Below are 22,326 nucleotides of genomic sequence, written 5' to 3'. Positions count from 1 at the left end.
AAGTAAACTATAAATTCTAATTTTATGCTTTTGAAAAGATACAAAAGCATTTAATCCATTTTAAATTTCTGTTGATACATGATGTGAAGAGAAAATTTTTTCTCCCCAATCTAGTCAGTTTTCCATTCAGTGCTTACTGGATATCCTTTTTTACCCTTCTTTTCATTTGTGATACCTCTCTGTTGTAAGGTACAGTGAAAACAGAAGACTGAGGGAAGACAGACCTGGATTCAGTGCTTAGCTTTGTCCTTCACTGGGCACGTGAGCTTCAGTGTCACCTCTTTTTAGTGTCTCTTTGTCTAGGGAGATGGTAGATGCTTGTTCAATAAGACTGTTGTAGGATTAAAGGTAATATGTAAAGTTCTTGGCATAATGTTTGACACAGAGTAAATAATCAGAAAATAGGAGTTTTTGCTACTGTTTATTAAGCCATTTTATACAGTCTCTCTCTCTCTCTCTCTCTCTCTCTCTTATTTGTCCAAATCTATTGTTTTCTCTGCATATTGTTATTAACATACTGCTAGCATTTTTTAAAATAGTTTTTAATATATTTAATATAGATAGTACAAATCTTCCAACATTACTCATAACTTTTACTTCATCTCTTCAAAGCTTTATTTTTTAAAAAGCTGTTATTGCCTCTTATTCTTTTAGGTGAATTTTAGCGTGATTATTCAGAAGAAAGGATTTTTTTATGATTTTGGTTCAAATTTCATAGAACCTATAGATTAATTTGGGAAAACTGACATCTTTATACACTATTTAGTCACCCCTCCAGTCCCATAACTCTCAATTTAGTGAAATATATTTTCAACTTTCTTTTTGTATCTCATTAGAGTTGTTAGCTTTTTCTTATAGGTCTGACATTTCTTATTAAGATTATTCCTAGTATGTTATATTTTTAATCTATTTTAAATAGAATCTCTCCATTTTAAGGTGCTGTGGTAGGTATATATGAAAACCATCAATTTTTATATATTATCTTGTACATAATCACTTCACATAGTTATCTTCTGATTTTTTGAATTGATTATTCAACCAATTGATTATTATTTCTAAACAACCAAGCCATGAATAAATAATAATGAGTTTTAGCCTCATATCCAGTATGAGGATTTAATTTTACTTATCTTACGTGTGTGGGTATGTGTGTGTGTGTCTGTTTTACATTAGCTAGAAATTTATAGGACTGTTAAATTATAGTGATGATTATGACCATTACTATTTTGTATCTGGTATTTGTGGGATTGTATTTATTATATCACCCTTGACGATGTTGGCTGTTGGCCTAAATAGATATTCTTTAATAAGTTATGAATATATTCCTGTCTCATTTTAATCTGTAACTATAGGATAAATGGTTCTGAAAACTTATTTTCTATATTTTGGTTTACTTGAAATTTTTTTTTTTTTTTTTGTCTTACAGGATGTCCAGCTAAAAGTAAAAACCTATTTGCTTGGAACTGATTTGTCTATATTCAAATATGATGATTTCATCTTTGTTTTGGATATAATAAGCAGGTAGTGTTTGAGATTTTATTTTTTAGTTTGATTCATTCAACCATTATAATCAAAGAAGTCATGAGTGAATTATGTATAACCAGAGAAAAGAGATAATCATACATTCATAAGCAAATTGCTGCTGGGTTTGTCTGTTTAAATATTTCTGCCTTTTGGATATTTGTAAATCATAATGGATTTTGTGATCTTTAGAATTTTTTCAAATATCCACATTTTTATGATTTGTTACTGTTGAAGAAAGAGAGCCTGGACTTCTTTTTCTCTTTAAGGATGTTGCTGAAATTTGCATAAACCTTTCTATCCAACTAGGTTGATGCAAGTTGGAGAAGAATTTTGTGGTAGCAAGTCTGAAGTTTTGCAAGAGTCCATTAGAAAACAAAGTGTCAATTATTTTAAGAACTACCACAGGTAAGAATGCCAATAAAATATGAACAGACTTATTTAGGTAATGAGAATACTTTTTTCTAATGTTTAATCTTTTAGCATTAGTTGAATTAAAGCAATTACTTTTGAATTTGAATGAATATGTTCTTTGTAGCTCTTCTTAGGATGGTTGAAGATTTTTTTTTTACCAAAAGTATGATAAAATGTTCTCATTACCTATTCATGGTAAATCTTAATATATTCTTTGTCATGTAGGGCTCAAAATATTGAACTGATTTCTTTATGGGTAAAATATGATTACATCAGGATTTATGGAAAGAATTTGGCCACTGTTCCATGCCTGCATATATGTGGTGTGAGCTAGTAAGGAAATTAACTCAGTAGAGGTAGCACTCAGTGGGTGTTAGAGAGCATCTGTCTTTTAAGAGTAAGAAGGCTTTAGAGGAGGGGATGTGATATTTGAAATCTAGCTACAAAGCCAAGGATGTGTACTACATTGCTTTGCAAAACAATCACTGCTAACTTTTAAAACGGTGACTAAGAATGGTTTTGGGAGTGGAGGAATGTGGGAAAGAATATTCATATAGCAGTGTGATTGTATGCTTAAAGTGATCAAAGAAGAAATCATATAGAAAATTAGAAAATATTTTAAACTGAATAATGATAAAAGTATAGTATCAAAATTATGGGATAGTTAAAGCAGAGGGATGAATTTCTAGTTTTAAATACATTTTTTGGAAAAGAACAAATTTAAAAATCAATGCCATAAACTTTTACTATACATATTATTTTCTACATACTTTTTATGCTTAGGGTTGACTGAACTTCTTCAGTCTATGAGTTGGTATCTTTTATCACTATATTAGTTTTATATTACTGTGTAATAAATACCACAAACTAGTCTGGAAGAGGCAAGTAGTGGGTTATTCCCAAGAGCCTCTAGAGAGAGTATAGCCCTGCCAACCCCTTGATTTCAACCTAGTGATACTGATTTTGGACTTCTGACCTCCAGAACTGTGAGAGAATACATTTCTGTTGTTTGAAGTCACCCAGTTTGTGGTAATTTATTACAGAGCCACAGGAAACTAATACAGAGTGGAATTGCTGGGTCCCGTGGTAACTCTATGTTTAACATTTTGAGGAGCTGTCAAACTGTTTTCCAAAGTAGTTGCACATTTTACATTTCTGCCAGTATTGTATGAGGGTTCCATATTCTCCAAAATCTTAGCAATACTTGTTATGTCTGTCTCTTTGATTATTCTAGTAGGTATGAAGTGGTATCTTATTATGGTTTGGATTTTTCATTTGCCTAATGATGTTCAGCATCTTTTTATGTGCTTATTGGCCATTTGTATATCTTTGCAGAAATATCTATTCAAAGCTTTTGCCCATTTTTTAATTGGGTTACTGGTGTTGAGTTATAAAGTTTTAGTTTTGGTTCTTGACATTGGATCATAGATCCGTTTGTGTTAATTTTTGTATATGATATGAAGTATGGACACATTCACCTTTGGGAATTCTCAGCTGTTACCTCTTCAAATATTGCTTCTGCTCATTCCATGTCCTCTCCATCCAATTGCATGCACTGTAGATATTTTGATTGTCTCACATATCTCTTATGACCTTTTCTGTTTTCTTCCTTTTTTTTTTTTCAATTTGTGATTCAGTTTGGATATTTTCTGTTGATCTCTGAGTTCACTAACTCTGTCTTCAGCTACCTCTAGTCTACTGTTTTACTTATCCTATCAGTTTTTAATTGGAAGTATTATATTTTCAGTTCTGGAATGTCTATTTGATTTTTTTTGTTTGTTTTTATTATTGCAATTATTTGAAATCCTTTTTTCTATCCATTTCATACATCTTTTTCTCTATTTCATTTAATTTATAATAATTATCTTAAAGTTCTTATCTGTTAACTCCAGTATTTGGAGCAATTCATGGTTTTAACAGATTCATCTATTTATTGCTTCTTTGTTTTAGACACCATGGATTTTTTAAAAATCTAGATTTTGCTTTTAGTTAGTATAGTATTAACAGCGTGTAGTAGGAAGGGGAGGAGTAGGTCAGGCACCAGCTCTTTTTTCGACTGTGAGTAATGATTTGTTTCCTGGGACTGCTTCTATAATGTGCTGATTATTCAAGATAGACAGTCAGAATAATAGCATTAAAAGAGAGATCAATTTGACATAAGCGATTAGTGGGATGTTGGGTATATACGTGCCTTACCTGCTAATTTAATGTGTAAATGCTCTGTGGAGATAGACACTGAGCTAAGTATCTTCAGAGAGTGATAATTATCTTGATATTGTGGCTTAGTAAGTATGGTTAGGATTGATGCTGTTTAGCATAAAGTATTTATTAGCATTTATGATCTCATATAGTCTATAAAGTATTTGTGTTTTGAAATTGATATATGATTAGCTAAAAATGTTTTAAGTGCATGAGTTGGTGACAAGCTTTTAGTTTAGTCCCTTAATAAAAATGTCGTTTTTTACACATTCATCATTTCATTCACAAGGAAAATATTCAGAGTTCAGTAAATATTTGAGAGTCTTTCTCTTAAGGACGATAAGATACTAACAAAAACATTAGTGTTTATTAAGTTATTCTGAGTAGGTTCCCAAAGTTGATTATGCTCATGATGATAATCCTGTATTGTACTTTATTTCCTCAATTCTTGTGTACAGTGTACTTTTCTTGTTTGTGGAGTGTTCATTTTCCTTTTTTTTAAGAACACGGCTCGATGAACTGAGAATGTTCTTAGAGAATGAGACTTGGGAACTTTGTCCTGTTAAGTCAAATTTCAGCATCTTGCAACTTCATGTAAGTGTTTCCTAAGAACAAAGAAATCTGTTTTGTAGACATCTGTTTATTTAAAAAAAAAAAAAAAAACTACAGATATATGAAAACATTTACAAAATAATTAAATTAAGTACAGTACCTTATATTCCTTCCTTGAAAGTCATTAATAGCAAGCCTCTTCTACAAGAATGATCCTTTTCTGGATCTGAAAATCTTTTTTTATAAAATTCAGTTTACGCACTTCAGGAAAGCTCTTTTATTTAATAAGAGTCGTAGTTAAAATGATTTTTTTGTTTGAATTCAGAAGAGGACCTATTGCTATATTTAAATTTTGCAGAAAATTAATCAGTTATATCTTGCTACTGTTTAATAAAAATGCTTGTTAATATTGTAGAATATTTGTCAATTCTTAAAGGGATAATAGGTTATTAATTTATGCTGCAATTCATAAATTTGCCTGTAATGAGAAAATGCCTCAGAAATAAAAGAGGCACTTGTAAAAAATACTCTTAACTAATTTTAATGAGTTAATTGATTCTTTGAATCTTTTTAGAATAAGCAATCTGTGAAAAAGTCTTTAAATTGGTTTGATTTTTTCCCTTGATTGAAACACATTGTAGATAAATATTCCTGTGTGAAAGATTGTGTTCTACAAATGCCAAACATCAAAATGCAGTGCATATACTTAAATCCCTGTACAATGTTTGTGTGTTCTTGCCTTTGGAAGAAATGACTTTCTAGAAGCAATTTTCTTATTCTGGATAAATATAAAGAATACATAATTGGAAGTTTTTTTGATAGGGATTGTTTTTATGCTCATATTGTATAATAGCTTACTTCTTTTCCAGCTCTATCATATTGTTTTCCTAATACAGAAATATTGAAAATACTGGAACATGTTGATTAATAAGTGCTTTAAAGACACCAAAATTAACATTAATTTTAACTAGCACTAACAAAGTAGCAATTATTTAACATTAAATTAACATAGAATTTAAGAATTCTGAAAGAATTAAGTATTTAACATTATTTAGAATTCTAAGTTTAACATTAATTTTAGAATATCTATTTAAATTTTATTTGACTTTTTATTTAACCATCAAATTGTGTGTATGTGTTGGCTTACATACTTGGTGTAATTGCAAGACAACTTTTTTTTAAAAGGCACTTTGAAATATACCCATCCAGGTGAGCATTATCTCCTTTAAAGTAGTTACCTTGAAATCTATTCACATCTTAGCATTCACTTGATACATGTATTCCTGTGGATATGGTTTTTAAAACATTTGTCTCATTAATTATATTTACCACTTATTTAGAATTATAAAAATAATAGCATGATTGTTAGGCATTAATGATAGATCTTATTTAATGTGTAGTTGAAATTTAAAAAGAAAATAAACACATATGATATTTAATACAATATGTCAATGACATTTTAAGAATTTAAGAGTACCTCTTAAGAATATCATTGTACCTTTTAAGAATATCATTGAATATGAAAAAATTTAAATTTGGGATTATTCTTTTTAGATATAAGAAAAATATTAATTAGATTTTGTGATAAATTATCAAATGAAGAGTTTTGTAATTCATGGAACTTTAGAGATTATTTCAGCTTTTCCTCTGACTAGCTGTGTGATCTTAAACTTGGCACTGAATCCTTCAGACTGCCTCAGTTTCCTCATCTGTCTAGTGCATGGTTTGGCCCAGGTGTTATAACTCTTTAGCTTTAGCATTTGTAGTTCTCTCAATCCAGATTGAACTTCTATTTTACAGATGAGGAAATTGAGGTATAAAGAAGCCAGATGACACTGCTAACATTTATGTACAAAATTAATGGAATGTAATGGTTTAATAGCAGGTAGGAGAAGAAGACGTATCACCTGCCTCAGCATGTGTGTTTGTGTTGTCTGCTTCTTGGTAAAGAAAAGTAAATGAAAGTTTATAACCATCAATATAACAAAGAAAGATATATACTCATGCTTTGTTTTTGATGTATTTGCAGAGACTATCTTAAATGGTGCAAGCATATAAATAAACAAGGAGTTTGGCTTAACAACAATTAGTTTTTACAAATGACTTTATTGTTTAAAATTGTATCCTATTAGGACTTTTGCTGTCTTAAAATTTTTAGAAGATATTCACATTTCTTAAGTTATTTTTTTAAAATTTTCTGTGCAGTTCCTTATGGTAAGTCAAAAGTAGCTTGATGCAGATAACACTGTTTTAAGTGATATCACTGACTGAGTAGTCTTTAGGAAAACCTTTAAACATGTTATTTCCAAGTTTATGCTTTCAGACAACTTGAAAGATTTAAAAGTGAATAACTGAAGATGAGCATTTTTTTTTCTACTAACTCTACATTTACATTGATTGAATATGTTTATGTGCTTGAATTTTATTGTTGTTGTTCAAAGGTATCTGCCTCCTTTTTTGATGTTTAGGAATTTAAATTCATGGAACAATCTCGTTCCCCATCCGTTTCACCTAGTAAGCAGCCAGTCTCAGCTTCTTCAAAAACAGTGACCTTGTTCGAGCAGTATTGTAGTGGTGGGAATCCATTTGAAATTCAGGCCAACCACAAAGATGAAGAAACGGAAGATGTGTTGGCTTCTAATGGGGTATGTGGTGTTTTAAAAACATATCGTGAAACATGAGATTTCTTTATTTAAATGTGTTCTACTCAATAAGAAAAGTAGTTGCTAGGTTTACTTATCTATCTGCCACCCCTCTTCCTACCTGTATACTTAATGTATACTACTCGTATAGATAATGACTTCACAATATGCTTTGTTCACATTATCCTCTTGAGCAATAAATTTGCCTTTATGTTTGCTTTATGTTCTTATTAGATTATGTTGTTATCAGATTACTAATGGAGCAGTGGTTTCTTCACTGAATATTTGTATGATTTATTGTATAGACAGATGGGCAAGTGAATATTTACACTTTTTCTTGACTTCATTCCTGGATAACTGAGTCATTTTGTTTTGTGTCCCTTTGTCTAAGAGAGAGTATATGTCTTGCTTAGTTGCCTGGCAGGGACGTTTTTAGGAGTTAGAAGTACAGCGTTTTAACAACATTTTGAGTTGCTCAAAAACAATATTAAGTAGAGGAAGTGTGAGTTAGTGGAAAGAGTTTGAAGGCAGACTGTCATCTTTATTATTTATTAGCTGTTTGGCCCTTGGCAAATTATTTTAATTTTGTGACCCTCATTCTCCCCATGTTTATAGTGAGGGGAATGTTTGCTTCACAGTTACCTGTAGAGTGTTTTCACAATATTTCATTTGGTCTGTGATGTTTAATGGGCTATTCTGATCTTCATAATTTCCAGAGTGACCCAGTGTGATTTTTAATTTAGATTTGATGAAGCTGAAGTAAAAACTGTTCAGATCTGACAAAAATCTGTTGGATTTTTCTCTATATTTTAGTTTTAGAATTTCTTTTTTGTTTACTGAATATATATTTTTTAAAATACTGCCATGAAAATATACCACTGTCATATTTTATCATGAAGTTTAAATTATTTCATAGTAAACCATATTTAAAATTATGCTTACTGATTCTGTGACATTTTCCCTCTATGAAATAGACTACACTGAAAGGAAATAAAAGTCATTCTAATTATTTTGAAATAACATATCCCCCTATAATTGTGATTTGTTAACTAAAACTCACATAGCATTTAATTCTCATTATTTGTGGCAGTGTATTCTATCAAATTGCCATGAACACTGAATTAGCAAATACTGAACCATTCCTCCTAGAGGAAATGATATGATTAGGTTCCTGTGAGCCTCTGGTCACAATGTTTTTATTAACCTATCAATACATAACCTTATTTTACATGTGTTTCTGCTTAAAGCCACCTTGTTTAGTATATATTATTGATTCATTGACATGGAACTCATGGCCAGCAGCATTGTAACTCATGCCTAAATGAAACTTATCTAACACACATATTTTCTTCATAGGGTACATCACAGCTACCTTGTACTTAAGGAACACTGGACAGCACCCCAGCACTATGCTCAGGGGCCTTTCTAAATAGCAAAATCACCAACAAAACACTCAAAAATACAAAATGCATGGCACTAAATAGACCATGAAAAGGATGCTTGTTTATAGTATGAGAGCTGAAATGAGAAGCAGAGCGTCACCTTGTTTGCCCTAGCTGTGGACATGCATATTGGTTGACTCAACATTCTTCCTGTTCTGCACACATCCCTGAATGACCACAAAAGCATCATAAGCATTGACTTTGGAATTACAAATAAATTTTAGTGAGCAGGCAAATTAGCAGATATTGAATTCTCTGCTGTGGAATCACGAAACTCTGTTGTTATTAGTGAGGAAACTCTACTTTGTGTAGAACACCTTTCTGCATGTCCTCAGGATCACATTGTGTGTAAGTGTAGGAGAATGCCTATAATGCTTGTTTGCAGTTATTAACTCATTGACTGCCACACTAGAAAAATTTTTTTTTCCTTGGGGCCACAGTGTTTTTTTTTACGAAAATAGAATAAAAACTTCAAAAACAAAACCATCCTTTCTAATTTAATGAAAATTTTGTTATTTTTTATTGTTTTCTGTGCATGACTTACATGCAACTTGAGAAATAGTACACATGGCTCCCAAGATGAAGAGATGTATGAGTTACATATGCTTCACGAGGCCCCAAGCTCAAAACTAGCGTGAGTTAAGTACAACTCACATGGCATTTAATGTTTTAATAGGTGATCTGATCTTTCCAGGTACAACTTAAGTCCTGAGAATCAGGGTCTACATGTAAATATGGCCTGTCATAATGCTTTTCATTAATAGACTCTCAAAAAATAGTTGTTGAATTAGGGGACTAACTTCTTCCATGTCATCATACAGTTGAGTTGGTTTCCTCAACTGTCATATGGGGATAAAACTTCCTCATAGAATTGTTTGTAGGATTAAATGAGATAATTCATGAAAGCACTTGGCACAGTACTTGGTTAAAAACTCAATACATGTTAGCTATTATTTAATCATAGTAATCTATAATATTAATTGATGATGGTGATAATGATGATAATGCTGCTACTGCTTCCTTTGCTCTGCATGGAGTCCACTGTCCTTTCCCATGCTGACATTGGGCCATGGTGCCATAAAGATGATAAAAGTACTAAGAAGGCATCTTTCCTCTCAAGAGTAAATCCACCATTTTTGTCTTTGTTTTCAGTAGGTCCCTGGGTGCTAAGCCTAATTGTCTAAACTGCCCTTGGAATTAAATTCTCATAATGAATTAGATAGCATGGGCATGTGTGTTACATGTGTTTATTACGCTGAATTAATGCTTACAGAGTGCCAGAATTGGATACTCAACCTCTTTTTAATGAATTAGCAAATTAGAAATAAGTATAACGAAACCTCTGGGAGACTTTATGTAAAAAAGTCAAATGTACATTCTTTTCCTCTTTGACGGTCTAGAGGGGGGGTGTTTGTTTTGTTTTTGTTTGATTTTTATATGTGGAGATTTTTATTTTGTTGGATATTTACAAGCTTTTGTAGGACTAACATTTTTATTTTATCTTCCTTTTAAGTTGGCTAAGGTAGGGTGATGAAGAAGAAAATGGAAGAATAATATTCTTGGTAACAAAGTTAAAGCTAAATTATTGAGAATTTTCTTATATTTAGCTATTTCTTGTAAAATTGGGTACTGGTATTGTGTTGAAAAACCTCAAGAAAGGTCGCTCTTTCTACCCATTGTCAAATACCCTATGTTCTTTTCAGTATGAATCTGACGAACAAGAAAAGAGTGCCTATCAGGAATATGACAGTGACAGTGATGTTCCTGAGGAACTCAAACGAGATTATGTAGATGAGCAGACAGGCGACGCTCCTGTGAAAAGGTAATCATTCTTACATTGCGTGGTATTTAGCACAGTCCATTCTTAGATATAAATCTAGGTTTTTTTCTTAGGTATAAATTTAATCATGCCGAAGGTTTGTACTCCTTAGGTTTAATTGCTTTCAGTGATCTAGCCTTTGTTTACCTCCTTCCTTGTCACTTTTCCTCTGCCCACTTGTTCTACATGCTAGCATAGTGACCTCCTTGTACTTCTCTGAGCACACTTTATTCTCTCTGACCTCTGACCCTGTTATATGCTGTTCCTTTTTTTCTGCACTTACCATAGAACTTCTACTTTTCTTTTGAATGTAATGCCGCCCCTTAACCCCAAACACTGCCATCATATCCTATACTTAATTCAGATTTTAAGGAGGGCATTTTTCATGTTTATAAATTTTTGAAATCAGGAAACGTGGTACGTTTATACCTAGATGTATAATTTCTCTGGAAAAATCTGATTTTTTTTAAAGTGATATAGCTTTTTACAATGGTTAATAATGTCTTAGAATCAAAGAAATGCATTATGGTACATTACTTCTTTACTTATTTCTCTTCCCTCTGGACTGTAAATTCTGTAAGGACAAGAGGTTAATCTCTATATTCCTACCTGACAAATAGTAAGATTTCCAGTAAATAATTAGTGAATGAAGGATAGAGCCTGAGCAAAATAACTTACTAGTTTATTACTTGACAACCCTAATTGCAATTCTGTTTTATTTTTCCATATTAAGTGTTTCTCGAGAAACCCTAAAAAGTAGGAAGAAATCAGATTACAGTCTAAATAAAGTGAATGCACCTATTTTAACAAATACAACATTGAATGTCATAAGACTTGTTGGTAAGTAGCTATACCTTTTTTTTAAAAAAAAAAACATTATAGCAGTTAAATTAGTATATTTTGTTACTGAATATTTTTACTTGAGGTTTCCATTGTGTGATAGTGTCCTTCACAGTGAGGGATTTGAGATTATCATATGTCAATGCTTCTCATCTGAAATGTTCCAAATAATATAATACTAATATTAATGTCAATTTCTTTTTCAGTTATTTATGTGTTAACTCTTTGTATCTTCCAATTTTTCTAAAATATTTCAGTTAATTAAAATGTGCTGAAAAATTCTCTAGGTAAGTTAGAAGTACATGTAGGATGGTGATAGTACCAGTTTCACATGTACACAATATTTTTTATAATTAATTGTTTCATAGATCTTTATAATCTTCCTGTCAAATAGGCAGAGTGAATAGTGATTCTCTGGCATTTTCAGACACAAGGGTTCTATAAGCTAAATGTTCATATCATAGGAAGTTTTGTTCTTATTATGGATAAGACCTTTACTGATGATTTAGTAGAAGGCAAATAACATGAAGAAATGCCATTTTAAATATTCAGGTTTGATGATGATGTGAATTTTTTAATGTCAGTATTTCAACATCTTGTTTCTCTCAAATAGGTCTGTATATATGACAAATAAGGAGATGTCATCTCATATTAATTTTCATCTATACCAATCAAGAATTTTAGTGGTTTTCTGTAAAAATCTCTGTATTCTATTTATGAAGATGATATTTACCTGTTGCCTAGTTTGCTTAATCTGAGTTCTGATAAAATGGTCTGTGTTCTTTAAGATAATTTAGAAATTCCATTAATGAATAGGATAAAATGTACAGAATGCTTTTTTAGGAATCCTGTTTTGTTTAGAGCAAAAATAGTTAATAATGAATTGAGAGGAAAAGAAAAGGTATACATTTTCATGACAAACAGAAAAATGACAGGTTCTAAAAAGCTATTCTGTGACTAATTATTGCCAGGGAAATTAGCTTTTCTTCTTTATCCAAGAGAGCTAATTGAACATAGTGTCATGAATTACTCTTTAGAATTTATTGAATCAGAATTGGAAGGGTGCTGAGAGATCATTTGGTATAAACTCCCACAAAATAGGCTTTCTTTCCATAATGCCTCTAATATGTGGTGACCATCTAGCCTTTGTTTTATGTCTCACAGTCACCAGAAGCATATTAGTTTGCAAGACTAGTCATTCTACCATTAGACTGATCTAATTGGTAGAAATCTCTTCCTTATGGTAAATCAAAATCTCTCTCTCTCTGCATTCTGTCTGTTGGTCTTGTTTCTGCCCTTAAAAGCAAAAAAGAGTAAGTCTATGCTTTTTTTTTTTTTTTTCCTGTTCTTCCATGTGGTCACTTTTCAGATGTATGTGGTAGTTATCCTGTCCTTCCTTTCCTCATACTCCCACCCTCTAATCCATTTTTCAGGCTCAATGTGCTTAATTCATAGGTCCTCAGTGATAGAAATTCCAGACCTTTCGTAATCCTTGTCATCCTCCTTAGCCTTCTAGACTTGGTAGTTTTTGGTGCCTGAACACACTAGTCAAGGTATAGTTTGATGTGGTCAGCTTTTGCTAGATTATGTTGACGTAACAAACAACCCTGATGTATCAGTGACTTTCAGCCACAAGGTTCTATTTTTCACCCATGATACATATTGTCTGTTGATCATCTGTAGCTTTGCGCCATGTGTCTCTTTATTCTGAGATGCAGGTTGAAAGAATAGCATCAATATGGAACATGGGGAGAAGAGCAAGAGCCGAACCATGTTTTGACTTTTTTTTTTTTTTTTTTGAGACAGAGACTCACTTGCCCTGGGTAGAGTGCAGTGGCATCATCATGGCTCTGCAACCGCAAACTCCTGGGCTCAAATGATCCTTGACTTCTTCTGACATGTCATGGCCAAAGCAAGTCAAGTTTGACAATGGAGGGGAGAAATATGCTTCTATTCCGGGAAGCACTGTAGTTGAGAGAGAGAAGTGGCCAGGGATTGGGCGCCGGAGTGAGCAGAGCAGATAATTGGGAAAAAGAATATAATCAGCCATGGCTAAGTAGTTTTTTATATTTTTGCCTTATCCAGTTCAAAAGAAACTAGAAGTAGTCATGTTTTTTTTTAGTCTAAAAGGCATATACACATTAGAATCAAATCAAACAAAATATAAGGCTAAAACAAAATTGAGGCGGTGGGACATCATATTTTATATCATATCATAAATGCAAACATCAAATGCAATTCTTAACTTCTTAGTAGGCATAAGGAAATTGAAGAAATAATGTATTCCACTATTGTCATTATTTGAGAAAAGGATACTTGCCCTTATAATAATGGTAGAAATGAGCTCCTGGTACTAAATTCAGAAGATAGTAACAACAGAATCTCATATAAGGATTACTGATCAACATAGTTTTTAACAGTATTTAAAATAGGGCACAGTTTTGAATAAAACCTTACTCCATGAAGAGAATCTGGTCATTGTAATTTCAGCCTCCACCATCCTCATATCTTTCACTAGAGTTGCAATTAGGAAACAATGCTGAGTATAATAATTTAACTTTCTTCTCTTTTAGGGCACAGATTAGGTGCTGCCATTATCCTCCACCTCCCCCCTGTAGACTTTTGGGCCTATCACTTTCTCTCTCCCTGGGATGTATTTATCTTGTTTGTACATATTCATACAATAGAACTTTAAGGAAACCATTCTCTCAGGGGTCTTCGACTCAGTAAAATGTACTATTTTGTTCCCTGTTGTTATTGCATAGAGGTACCTGAAGATTATAATCTGACATAGGCAATGCCTCTTATAAAGGGAGAAGTACAATCATGTAAATAAGATAAATTTTGGTGCCTGGGAAGATGAAGGAACTAATTATTGAGTAGTTAGGAAACACATTTTAAAACATTAAGGGCATATTCAAAATGTCCTTTTCAAGTAATATTTATTTGGCAGATAATTAGGAGAGTTTAAACAAACCAATGTTAATGGGGCTTCCTTGCCCCAGGTGGTACTTGAGTCTATTAGAAAGGCCCAGGGAGGCTTTCTACTAGTACAGAGGACTAATCAGAACAGTTGCTCTTGTAAAGAGAAAATCCTGTCAGCCTGATGATTTCCTGCAGACAGAGGCAGAGAAATTTTAGGGAATGTGTCTCCTCTCTAAAACAGCCTTGGTATCCAAGGTTCTCTGTCCTGGAGGCAGCTCTTACCTCCGCAGGTATGATAGGTCTGAGGAGTAGGAGGTAGGTCGCCAGAGTCCTCGCTTGTAACAACTACAGACCTTACAACAACAAAATTATTACTTTAGTACCTAGAAAAATACACACTGGTACATGAATCAGGATTTCAGATGTAACTAGAATATGTACATCTAAGGAATATTTTGGGATAGTCTGGCTGAGATGCAGCTTATGTGGTGGAGAGAACACAGAAATGGGAGGGAAGAGATCCACTCCTTCACTGGGGCTTTAATTTTATTTTATTATTGAATACTTTAAATTAAAAGATAATGCATGAAAATGATTTTAAAAGCCCAAGATGTAAGCAGAGCCCCTGGACTCCAAGTCTCCTTCCTCAGAGAAAACTACTCAGTTTCTCCTATTTTGTTTTGGAAATATTAGTATGCTTTCACAAGCATATTTAATATACGTATCTACTCTCCCCTGTTTTTTGTTGTTTTTATTTATTTCAAAAATTTTCTCATAGTATATGTACTGTTCTTTATTGGGCTTTTTTTTTTTTACTTCAAATATCTTAATGTTATACTTAATCGTAAGATATTACATATCTTAGTATGTATAGAACTCATTCTTTTTCAAGGTCCTTTCGTATAGATGTGCCACAGTTTATTTTATACATCCTCTATTTTTGAATATTTAGATTGTTTTGAGTAACTTGATACTTCAAATTTCCACAGCAAATATCCTTGAAGAAATATCTTTGTATATAAATACAGCTATAAGGTTTACTCCTAAAAATGCTTCCTCCAGCTGGATCAACATTTCCAGTTTTGATGGACATTCTCAATTTATCAGGGAGGTTACTAAAAAACTTACTAAAGAGGTTCTGTTAGTTTACCCATTCACCAACAGTATTTGAGGGTATCTGTTTTTCCCAGTCCCTTAGCAACACTGTGTATTATCTAGCTTCAGATGCTTGCCAGTCTGATATGTTAAAAATGGCATCTCATTCAAAAATGTATTTAATTATGAGTGAGTTTAAGCATCTTGTCATATGCTTAAAAGACATTTCTATTATTTGTGAACTACTTATTCATATCTATTGCCCGTTCTTCCTTCTTTCCTCCCTCTTTCCTTCCTTGTTTTTTTTTTTTTTTAAGAGATGGAGTCTCGTTCTGTTGGCCCAGCTGGAATGCAGGGGTGTGATCATAGTTCACTGCACCTTCAAATGCTGGGATCAAGTGATCCTTAGTAGCTGGGACTACAGGCAAACGCCACCATGCCTGGCTAATTTTTGTATTTTCTTTTGTAGAGAAGGGGTCTCGCTATGTTGCCCAGGCTATTCTCAAATTCCTAGCTTCAAGTGATCCTCCCTCCTTGGCCTCCCAAAGTGCTAGGATTACAGGTGTGAACCACTGCACCTTGCCTCATTGCTCATTTTCCTATAATAAGGAAATTATATGTTTTAATTTGTACACTAAGGAAAGTATTTCTTTTTCTGCCTTATGTATTGTATTCATTCATTTTCAATCCAACAGATTTTTTTGTGTTGTTGTTTTAAGCTGCTACTTTGTTCCAGGCACTCTGCTAGGTCTTTGAGATACAATCATGAAGAAGATATAGTCTTTGTACTTAAGGAGCACAACATGGAAAATAACATACAAAAGAAAATATTTACAACAATGTGATGTTATAAGTGTAAATAAGCAGAAAACAAGCAGAGGGAAAGGATGATTCACTTTCTTTTTTGGGTAGCAGGTGAGAGGCTGACTTACCAGGGGGCTGACACCCTACTTGAGTTTGAAGGATGAATAGGTAGGTGCTTATAGATGAAGAAGCTGGTAAAGGCATTCTGGATAGAAAGAACAACATGTGCAAGACAGTGTATTCAGAGAACCACAGCAGTTTAGTTTGCTGGCATGTGAAAAACATGATGAGGGCTAGAGGTAGAAGCAGGAGAGATATGGCAAGAAAGGTGGGCAAGAATGAGATTTCAGAGGGGCTCATAGAATGTCCTTTGGAGCTTGGACATGAGCTGCTTAAGGGTTAAGGATTTTAAACAAGGGAGAGACTCCAACAGATTGTTTTTTTAGAAAAAGATTACTCTGACCACAGTGTGAACAATAGATTGACTTGGGGTAAGGAAAAGCTGAGGAAGGTCAAAGATTAGATGGCAGACTGTTGAAGTCTCCCATGCAAGAGGGTGATGGTGACTTGGGCCTGCATGAAGCAGTGGTCATTGCAATAGGTAGAAGAAGACAGATTTAAGAGATTTTAGAAATACAATGGACTGGATTGGTGAATTAGTTACAAGGGATCACTTAAATTTTAGATTTATGTGACTGAACAGTTAGATTGACACAAATGGAAAAAAAAAGATAAGACTAAGACCAAGTTTGGAGGGCTGATGGTAGGTTAGAGTTCGGACATTTGGAAATACCTATGGTACATTTAGTTAGAACTAGTCTTTAGGTAGTTGAATAGATGGATGTGGAGGTCAGGAGAAAAAACATGTTCAGAATTCATAATTTGAGTCATTGGTATAAAATGCACTTAAAACCAGGGTAGCGGATGAGTTTGTCTTGGCAGAGGCTCTTAACCTTTTAAACTCATAGAGAATCAGATAGAAGCTCTGCCACCCTTCCACCCCCATAGTACACATAAGCACGGAAACCTAGGAAACAGCAATGGATATGGATATATTGGTGGGTAGACAGCAAGAGAAGCCAGTGAAGGAGGTCATGAATCAATGGTAGAGAGGCAAGTGTAAAATTGGGCAAAGAGGAGATCTTGAGAACCAAGGTATGAGGGCCTGTCAAGAAGAAAGAAGGACCATGTTTTGTCGATCTTTTATGATCATCTAAGCCATTAATTCTAAAATTTTAGCATGCATAATAATCACCTAGAGGACTTTGTAAAACGTAGATTGCTGGGCTCCAACCCCAGAATATCTGATTTGGTGAGTCTGTGGTGTAACCTGAGAATCTAGTGCATCTTTTCCAGGTAATATTGATGCTGCTGATCCAGGAAAACTTTGAGAACCATTGGTTCCTTTCTGTGTTTTCCTAATTAAAATGTAAAACAGTGTGTATTTAAATAACAGTAAAATTCTTGATTTGTAATAGGTAATTCAAGTGGTAGTTTCTTTTACTTTTTATGAATGTAAGTAATCATGCAATTGTTTTCAAAATATCCTTGTTTTGGATACAATGAAATCTTAAGTGCAATCTTATAGAAGTACCACAATACCTTTTTTGTTTGTTTTAAAATTTTAAAACCTTGTTTTAAAATAATTAAATTAAAAGTTATCTTTTAACAGACAAAATTTTTGTATGTAATGTTTAAGGAAAAAATTTTTCATTCTCCTTAATTTAGATTACATGTCAGTATTTCCATATTAATAATGATATTGTTATATACTATATATAAATGAGGTGACAATATATTATTTATTATTTACATGAATAGAAGTATTTTCTGAGTTGCTAGCTGTATGTACAGCATGATATATTTTGAGACGCTAATTCTAGAAGCACCATTGCTCAGTACATGTCACAAGAAAATGACATAGGAAATTTCAGAGGCTAAGATATACTATCCAGACAACAGAATAAAAACTGATACCCAGGATTTAGTTAATGGTTCTGTTAATTTTTTACTCTGGTCTTCACTTCATTGTTCAATACCTTTTCCTAAATTGTTCACTTTGAACTAACTTCGTTTTCCTTTCCTTTATGCCTCATTTATAGTTTCCAGTTTGCCTTTTTATATATGCTTTTATGCCTTTATATGCTATTTATATCCATTGATGATTTCTCAAATTAGTGTATTGTAATAAGAATAATGAACATTCTTACAACTTAGATTCTGTTCTTGCTCTTGTCCCGTCAGATTATAAGTTCCTACAGATGAGAATAGAGTCCGAGTCACTTTTGCAGCAGCTATATGTAGCACCCAGCCAAGTGCATTTTGCTTTTGTAGTTGTCCAATATATGTTGGACTGACAAACCTTAATTTTTAAAATCTTGAATATTGGAGAAACCCTTTTTCTTCTCTTGTTGTAATCCACAATGAGAGAAACTTCCCTCCATATTTCCAGCATTTCTGTATCCCTTCCTCTCCCCAGGGGGTGTGGATATCTGATTGATGAAACCCTGTATTCTCCTGGGCCACCTTTCATGTGGTAACCATACTGTTTTCTATGTCTCCCACTGATGAGTTGGCTAAGGCAGGGCCACTGTTTGTTCTCTTGTTTCTAGTTCTTGTCCATGCTGCTACTTGGTTGCTTTTTTTCCCCCAACCCCTCTTTGTGTTTCTTCCCTCATGTTCTAAATTTGGAATGAAAGAGTTTAAACAGTGCTTCTCCTGTGAAGCTCTTTCTCATCTTGAGATCAGGTTAGATGTAGCATCCTATACTTTCCCCTATTGTAGTCATCGTAGTTATAATTACCTTAAAGTAATAGCGATAGCTAAGATTTCTTAGTTGTGTATATATGCTACGTAAAAACATCATATGTTGTGTAAATGCTTCATATGCATTTTCTCATGAATTCTTCACAATATCCATTTTACACATCAAATAACTGAAGCTTGGAGAGATAAATAACTTGCCTTATATCACACATCTGTGAAGTAGTAGAACCCAGACTGTCGTATCACAGAGCCAGTAAGCTCTTAACTTTCATAGTTCACAGCCAGTGGAGGAAATCAAGAACATTAACTCTCATTCCTAACAAAATTAATTATTCACAGATCAGAAAGGATATACTGTAGCCAGAGGTAGGAATAGGGAGCTCTTGCAGTTGGTAAGTTTGGAAGGGCTGCCTTTCCTGGTCATCTGTGCTGTGTTAGATACCCTTCAGTGTTCCCAAAGCATGCCATGTCTGCTTCTCTCACTGTGCCCTCTCCGTGGGGAACTCTGGGAGGAGGAAGAGATAGAGCATCCTCTGAACCACATCTTGAACCACTGATCACATTTTTTAAACTAGGCAGGCTAACTTCAGAGCCTTGCATTTATGTTTTTATCAAGGTAGTACATCTCACAGTAGCACATTAAATAGTAAGGAAGAGGTTGTGATGAATAGCACTTCCAGCAGTGTAGAGGCAATTTCTTGGTCTGTTTCTATTCTAGTTATTTCCTGAGAAAGGGTGATGAGAAGTAAATGTTTTGAATTCATGTCAGTATGAAATGTCTTTGTTCTACTCTTTTACTTGAATGACAATTTAGCGGTGAATAGAGGCGTAGACTAAAAATTATTTTCTTTGGAACTTTGAAACTTTTAGTGTTCTATTTATTCTCTTGTAGATGAATTTTTCTCTCTCTCTCCCTCTCTCTCTCTCTGTGTTTTTTGTTTCTCTCTCTCTCTCACTGAAAGCTTTTAGTATTTTTTTTTCCTTTATGTTCCAAAATTCTATGTTGATGTGTGAGATGTGATTTATTTTTCACTAAGTGTATTTGATAGTTTGTGGACTCTTTCAATCTAAGGGTCTTGTGTTTCTCAGCTATGACTGATACTAGTATTTCTTTGATAATTTCCAGCTTTGTATTTTCTCTATTCCCTTTTTTTTTCTTTTGATTTTCCCTTATTGAAGTGTTTTTAGTCTCTTAAGTTGGTCCTTTATGTCTCATATTTTCCTCTAATGTTTTCCATATTTTTATCTTTTTGCTGGTACCTTTTGGGAGACTTCCTTTTTTTTTTTTTTTTCTTTTTTTCTTCTTACTATCAACTACACTGTCTCATTATTTTTTCCCATTTTTTAAATTTAACTTTATGTTTTTAAAGATCATATTTTTACATTTAAGAGCACTTTCATATTCTGTTTTTTGTCCACACTCTCCTGTTATAGGGTTTTACATAATATTACATTTTTCTTTTTTAGCTCAAATTATTCGATATCCTCTGGGATCAGCTTTTTACTTTCACACTCTAGGTTTTCCTCATATGTCTGGTGATTTTTTTATTATCATTCATATTTAAAATAGAAGGCCTACATAGCTGTTGTGAGTTTCTTCTGAGTAATTAGAACTGTGTTTGAGCTGGTGCTTTCTCATCAGTAGGAATTCTTACTACTGCGTGGAACAGGACAGGGCTGGGTGGATTTACTGGTAGCCTTTACTTTATGGGGACAGCTCCCCAAAATTTCAGAATAAGGTAGAAGCCTTAGCTTTCTTAATTTATTACTTTTTTTAAGTTTGTTCAATTTTCTTTTTATTTGGTTTGTTTATATACTTCTCTTAGAGAGGAATCCTACTGGTTTTATTTTTTATTTTTATTTGTTTATATATGTGTGTGGGGTGGGGGGTGTAAATTCTGTCAGCCTGTGCGTCTAACTGCTGAAGAGAGGAATAGTGGTAAGGGGGCCATGTAGACTGGTACAGTTTGTCCCATGTGTGGACCTCCATTTTCATCTTTTTTCAGCCCCATTTCTCACTTTGGCTGTAGCAGCTTGAGTCTCAGCATTTACTGCCCTACTGAATAGCTTCCATCCTCTCTGTGGCCCTTTTAGGGTTTATTGGCTACTTTATGTTTTTCCGTCAACCTATTCCCATTCACCGTCTGTCATCTAGAACAAACGTTTTTGAGATGTCATTTGTTTTGAGATGAGAAATGTCAAAACATTTCTAGACCAGGAGTTGGCAAGCTATAGCGTGCAGGCCAGATCAGTCTAGCTTCCCGTTTTTGTAAATGAAGTTTTATTGGAATAGTCATGCTCATTTGTTTACACATTCTCCATGGCTGCTTCTGTGCTACACTGGCAGGGTTGAGCAGTTGAAACATAGACCAGCAGAGCTGAATAGTTGCCACACTGCATGGTATGCACAGCCTAAACTATCTACTATTCGGTCCTTTACAAGGAAAGGTTTGCCAACGCCTGGTTTAGAAAATTTTTGAGATTTTTCATTTTCTTGTGCTCAAACCCACCTGCTATTGCCTTCTTACCTCTTCTCTTCATAGATATGGGCTTAATTCATTGTACAATCCTATTTTAATTCAGTAGAGTCTGAGGCGGTACATAAGCCTCTTCAGGCCCCCGAAGGGTTACTCTCTGCCTGTTTTGCCTTCTTGAACTGGAAAGGTAAAGTCCTGTCTCTGATTCACTGTAGTATACTGACAACCTGCTTTTTGATTGTTGTCTTCCATGTATGACCTTTTAAGATGCAGGAGCAGGGACTCTGTGCACTTTCTTGTGCCTTAACACAAGGCCAACCACATAGTAAGCCTTCAAAAGTGTTTGTTGAATGAACAAATGAATGAATGAATGGATATCTTTATGTTTAAAATTTTTTTTCAGAGTGGTGAGGAACTGTTTTTTCCTTCTGAATATACATCTAAAATAGCCTTTACCTATTAATAATTTATTTTTATATACTTTCTCAAGATCACGTATATGAAAAATAGTTTTATTAGAAATGGAGAGGGACTTTGTATTCTAGATGCGTATCACTCCACTTATTTTGCGTTCTACCTCATTCTGCTTAATCTTTTTCTTTTACTAATTAATGTAATACATTATTTTTCCATTTTTTTCTTCACAGTGGCACGTTATTTCATGTGTTAACAGTTGCAGCTTAAATAACCCTATGTTTTGTAACTAACAAAATACCTACATGATGATCCAGAATGTTCTAGGAGCATGTATTTTAAATATTTTTCAAATGTGATTTTTCAGAAAAAAGTCTATATGAAATAATTGTGAAAGATGATTCTGAAACAAAAGA

At 33.5% G+C, this 22,326-nt stretch overlaps 1 protein-coding gene across 2 annotated transcripts in view; it reads left to right on the top strand.

Annotated features, from left to right (window-relative positions):
* The window catches only part of VPS50 (VPS50 subunit of EARP/GARPII complex), a 110,620-nt gene that overhangs the window by 61,799 nt on the left and 26,495 nt on the right, over positions 1-22,326 (top strand). For both annotated transcript variants that reach the window (XM_069461323.1, XM_069461324.1), the window contains 6 exons: positions 1,427-1,521; positions 1,831-1,929; positions 4,638-4,728; positions 7,155-7,331; positions 10,474-10,592; positions 11,323-11,429. In XM_069461323.1, the coding sequence (XP_069317424.1) occupies positions 1,427-1,521; positions 1,831-1,929; positions 4,638-4,728; positions 7,155-7,331; positions 10,474-10,592; positions 11,323-11,429 (688 nt within the window). The remainder of the gene's footprint in view (positions 1-1,426; positions 1,522-1,830; positions 1,930-4,637; positions 4,729-7,154; positions 7,332-10,473; positions 10,593-11,322; positions 11,430-22,326) is intronic.

Source organism: Eulemur rufifrons, chromosome 29, assembly GCF_041146395.1.
Source record: "Eulemur rufifrons isolate Redbay chromosome 29, OSU_ERuf_1, whole genome shotgun sequence".
NCBI lineage: Eukaryota > Metazoa > Chordata > Mammalia > Primates > Lemuridae > Eulemur > Eulemur rufifrons.
Note: the sequence above shows the minus strand (reverse complement) of the source record. Positions and strands in the feature narration are given on the sequence as shown.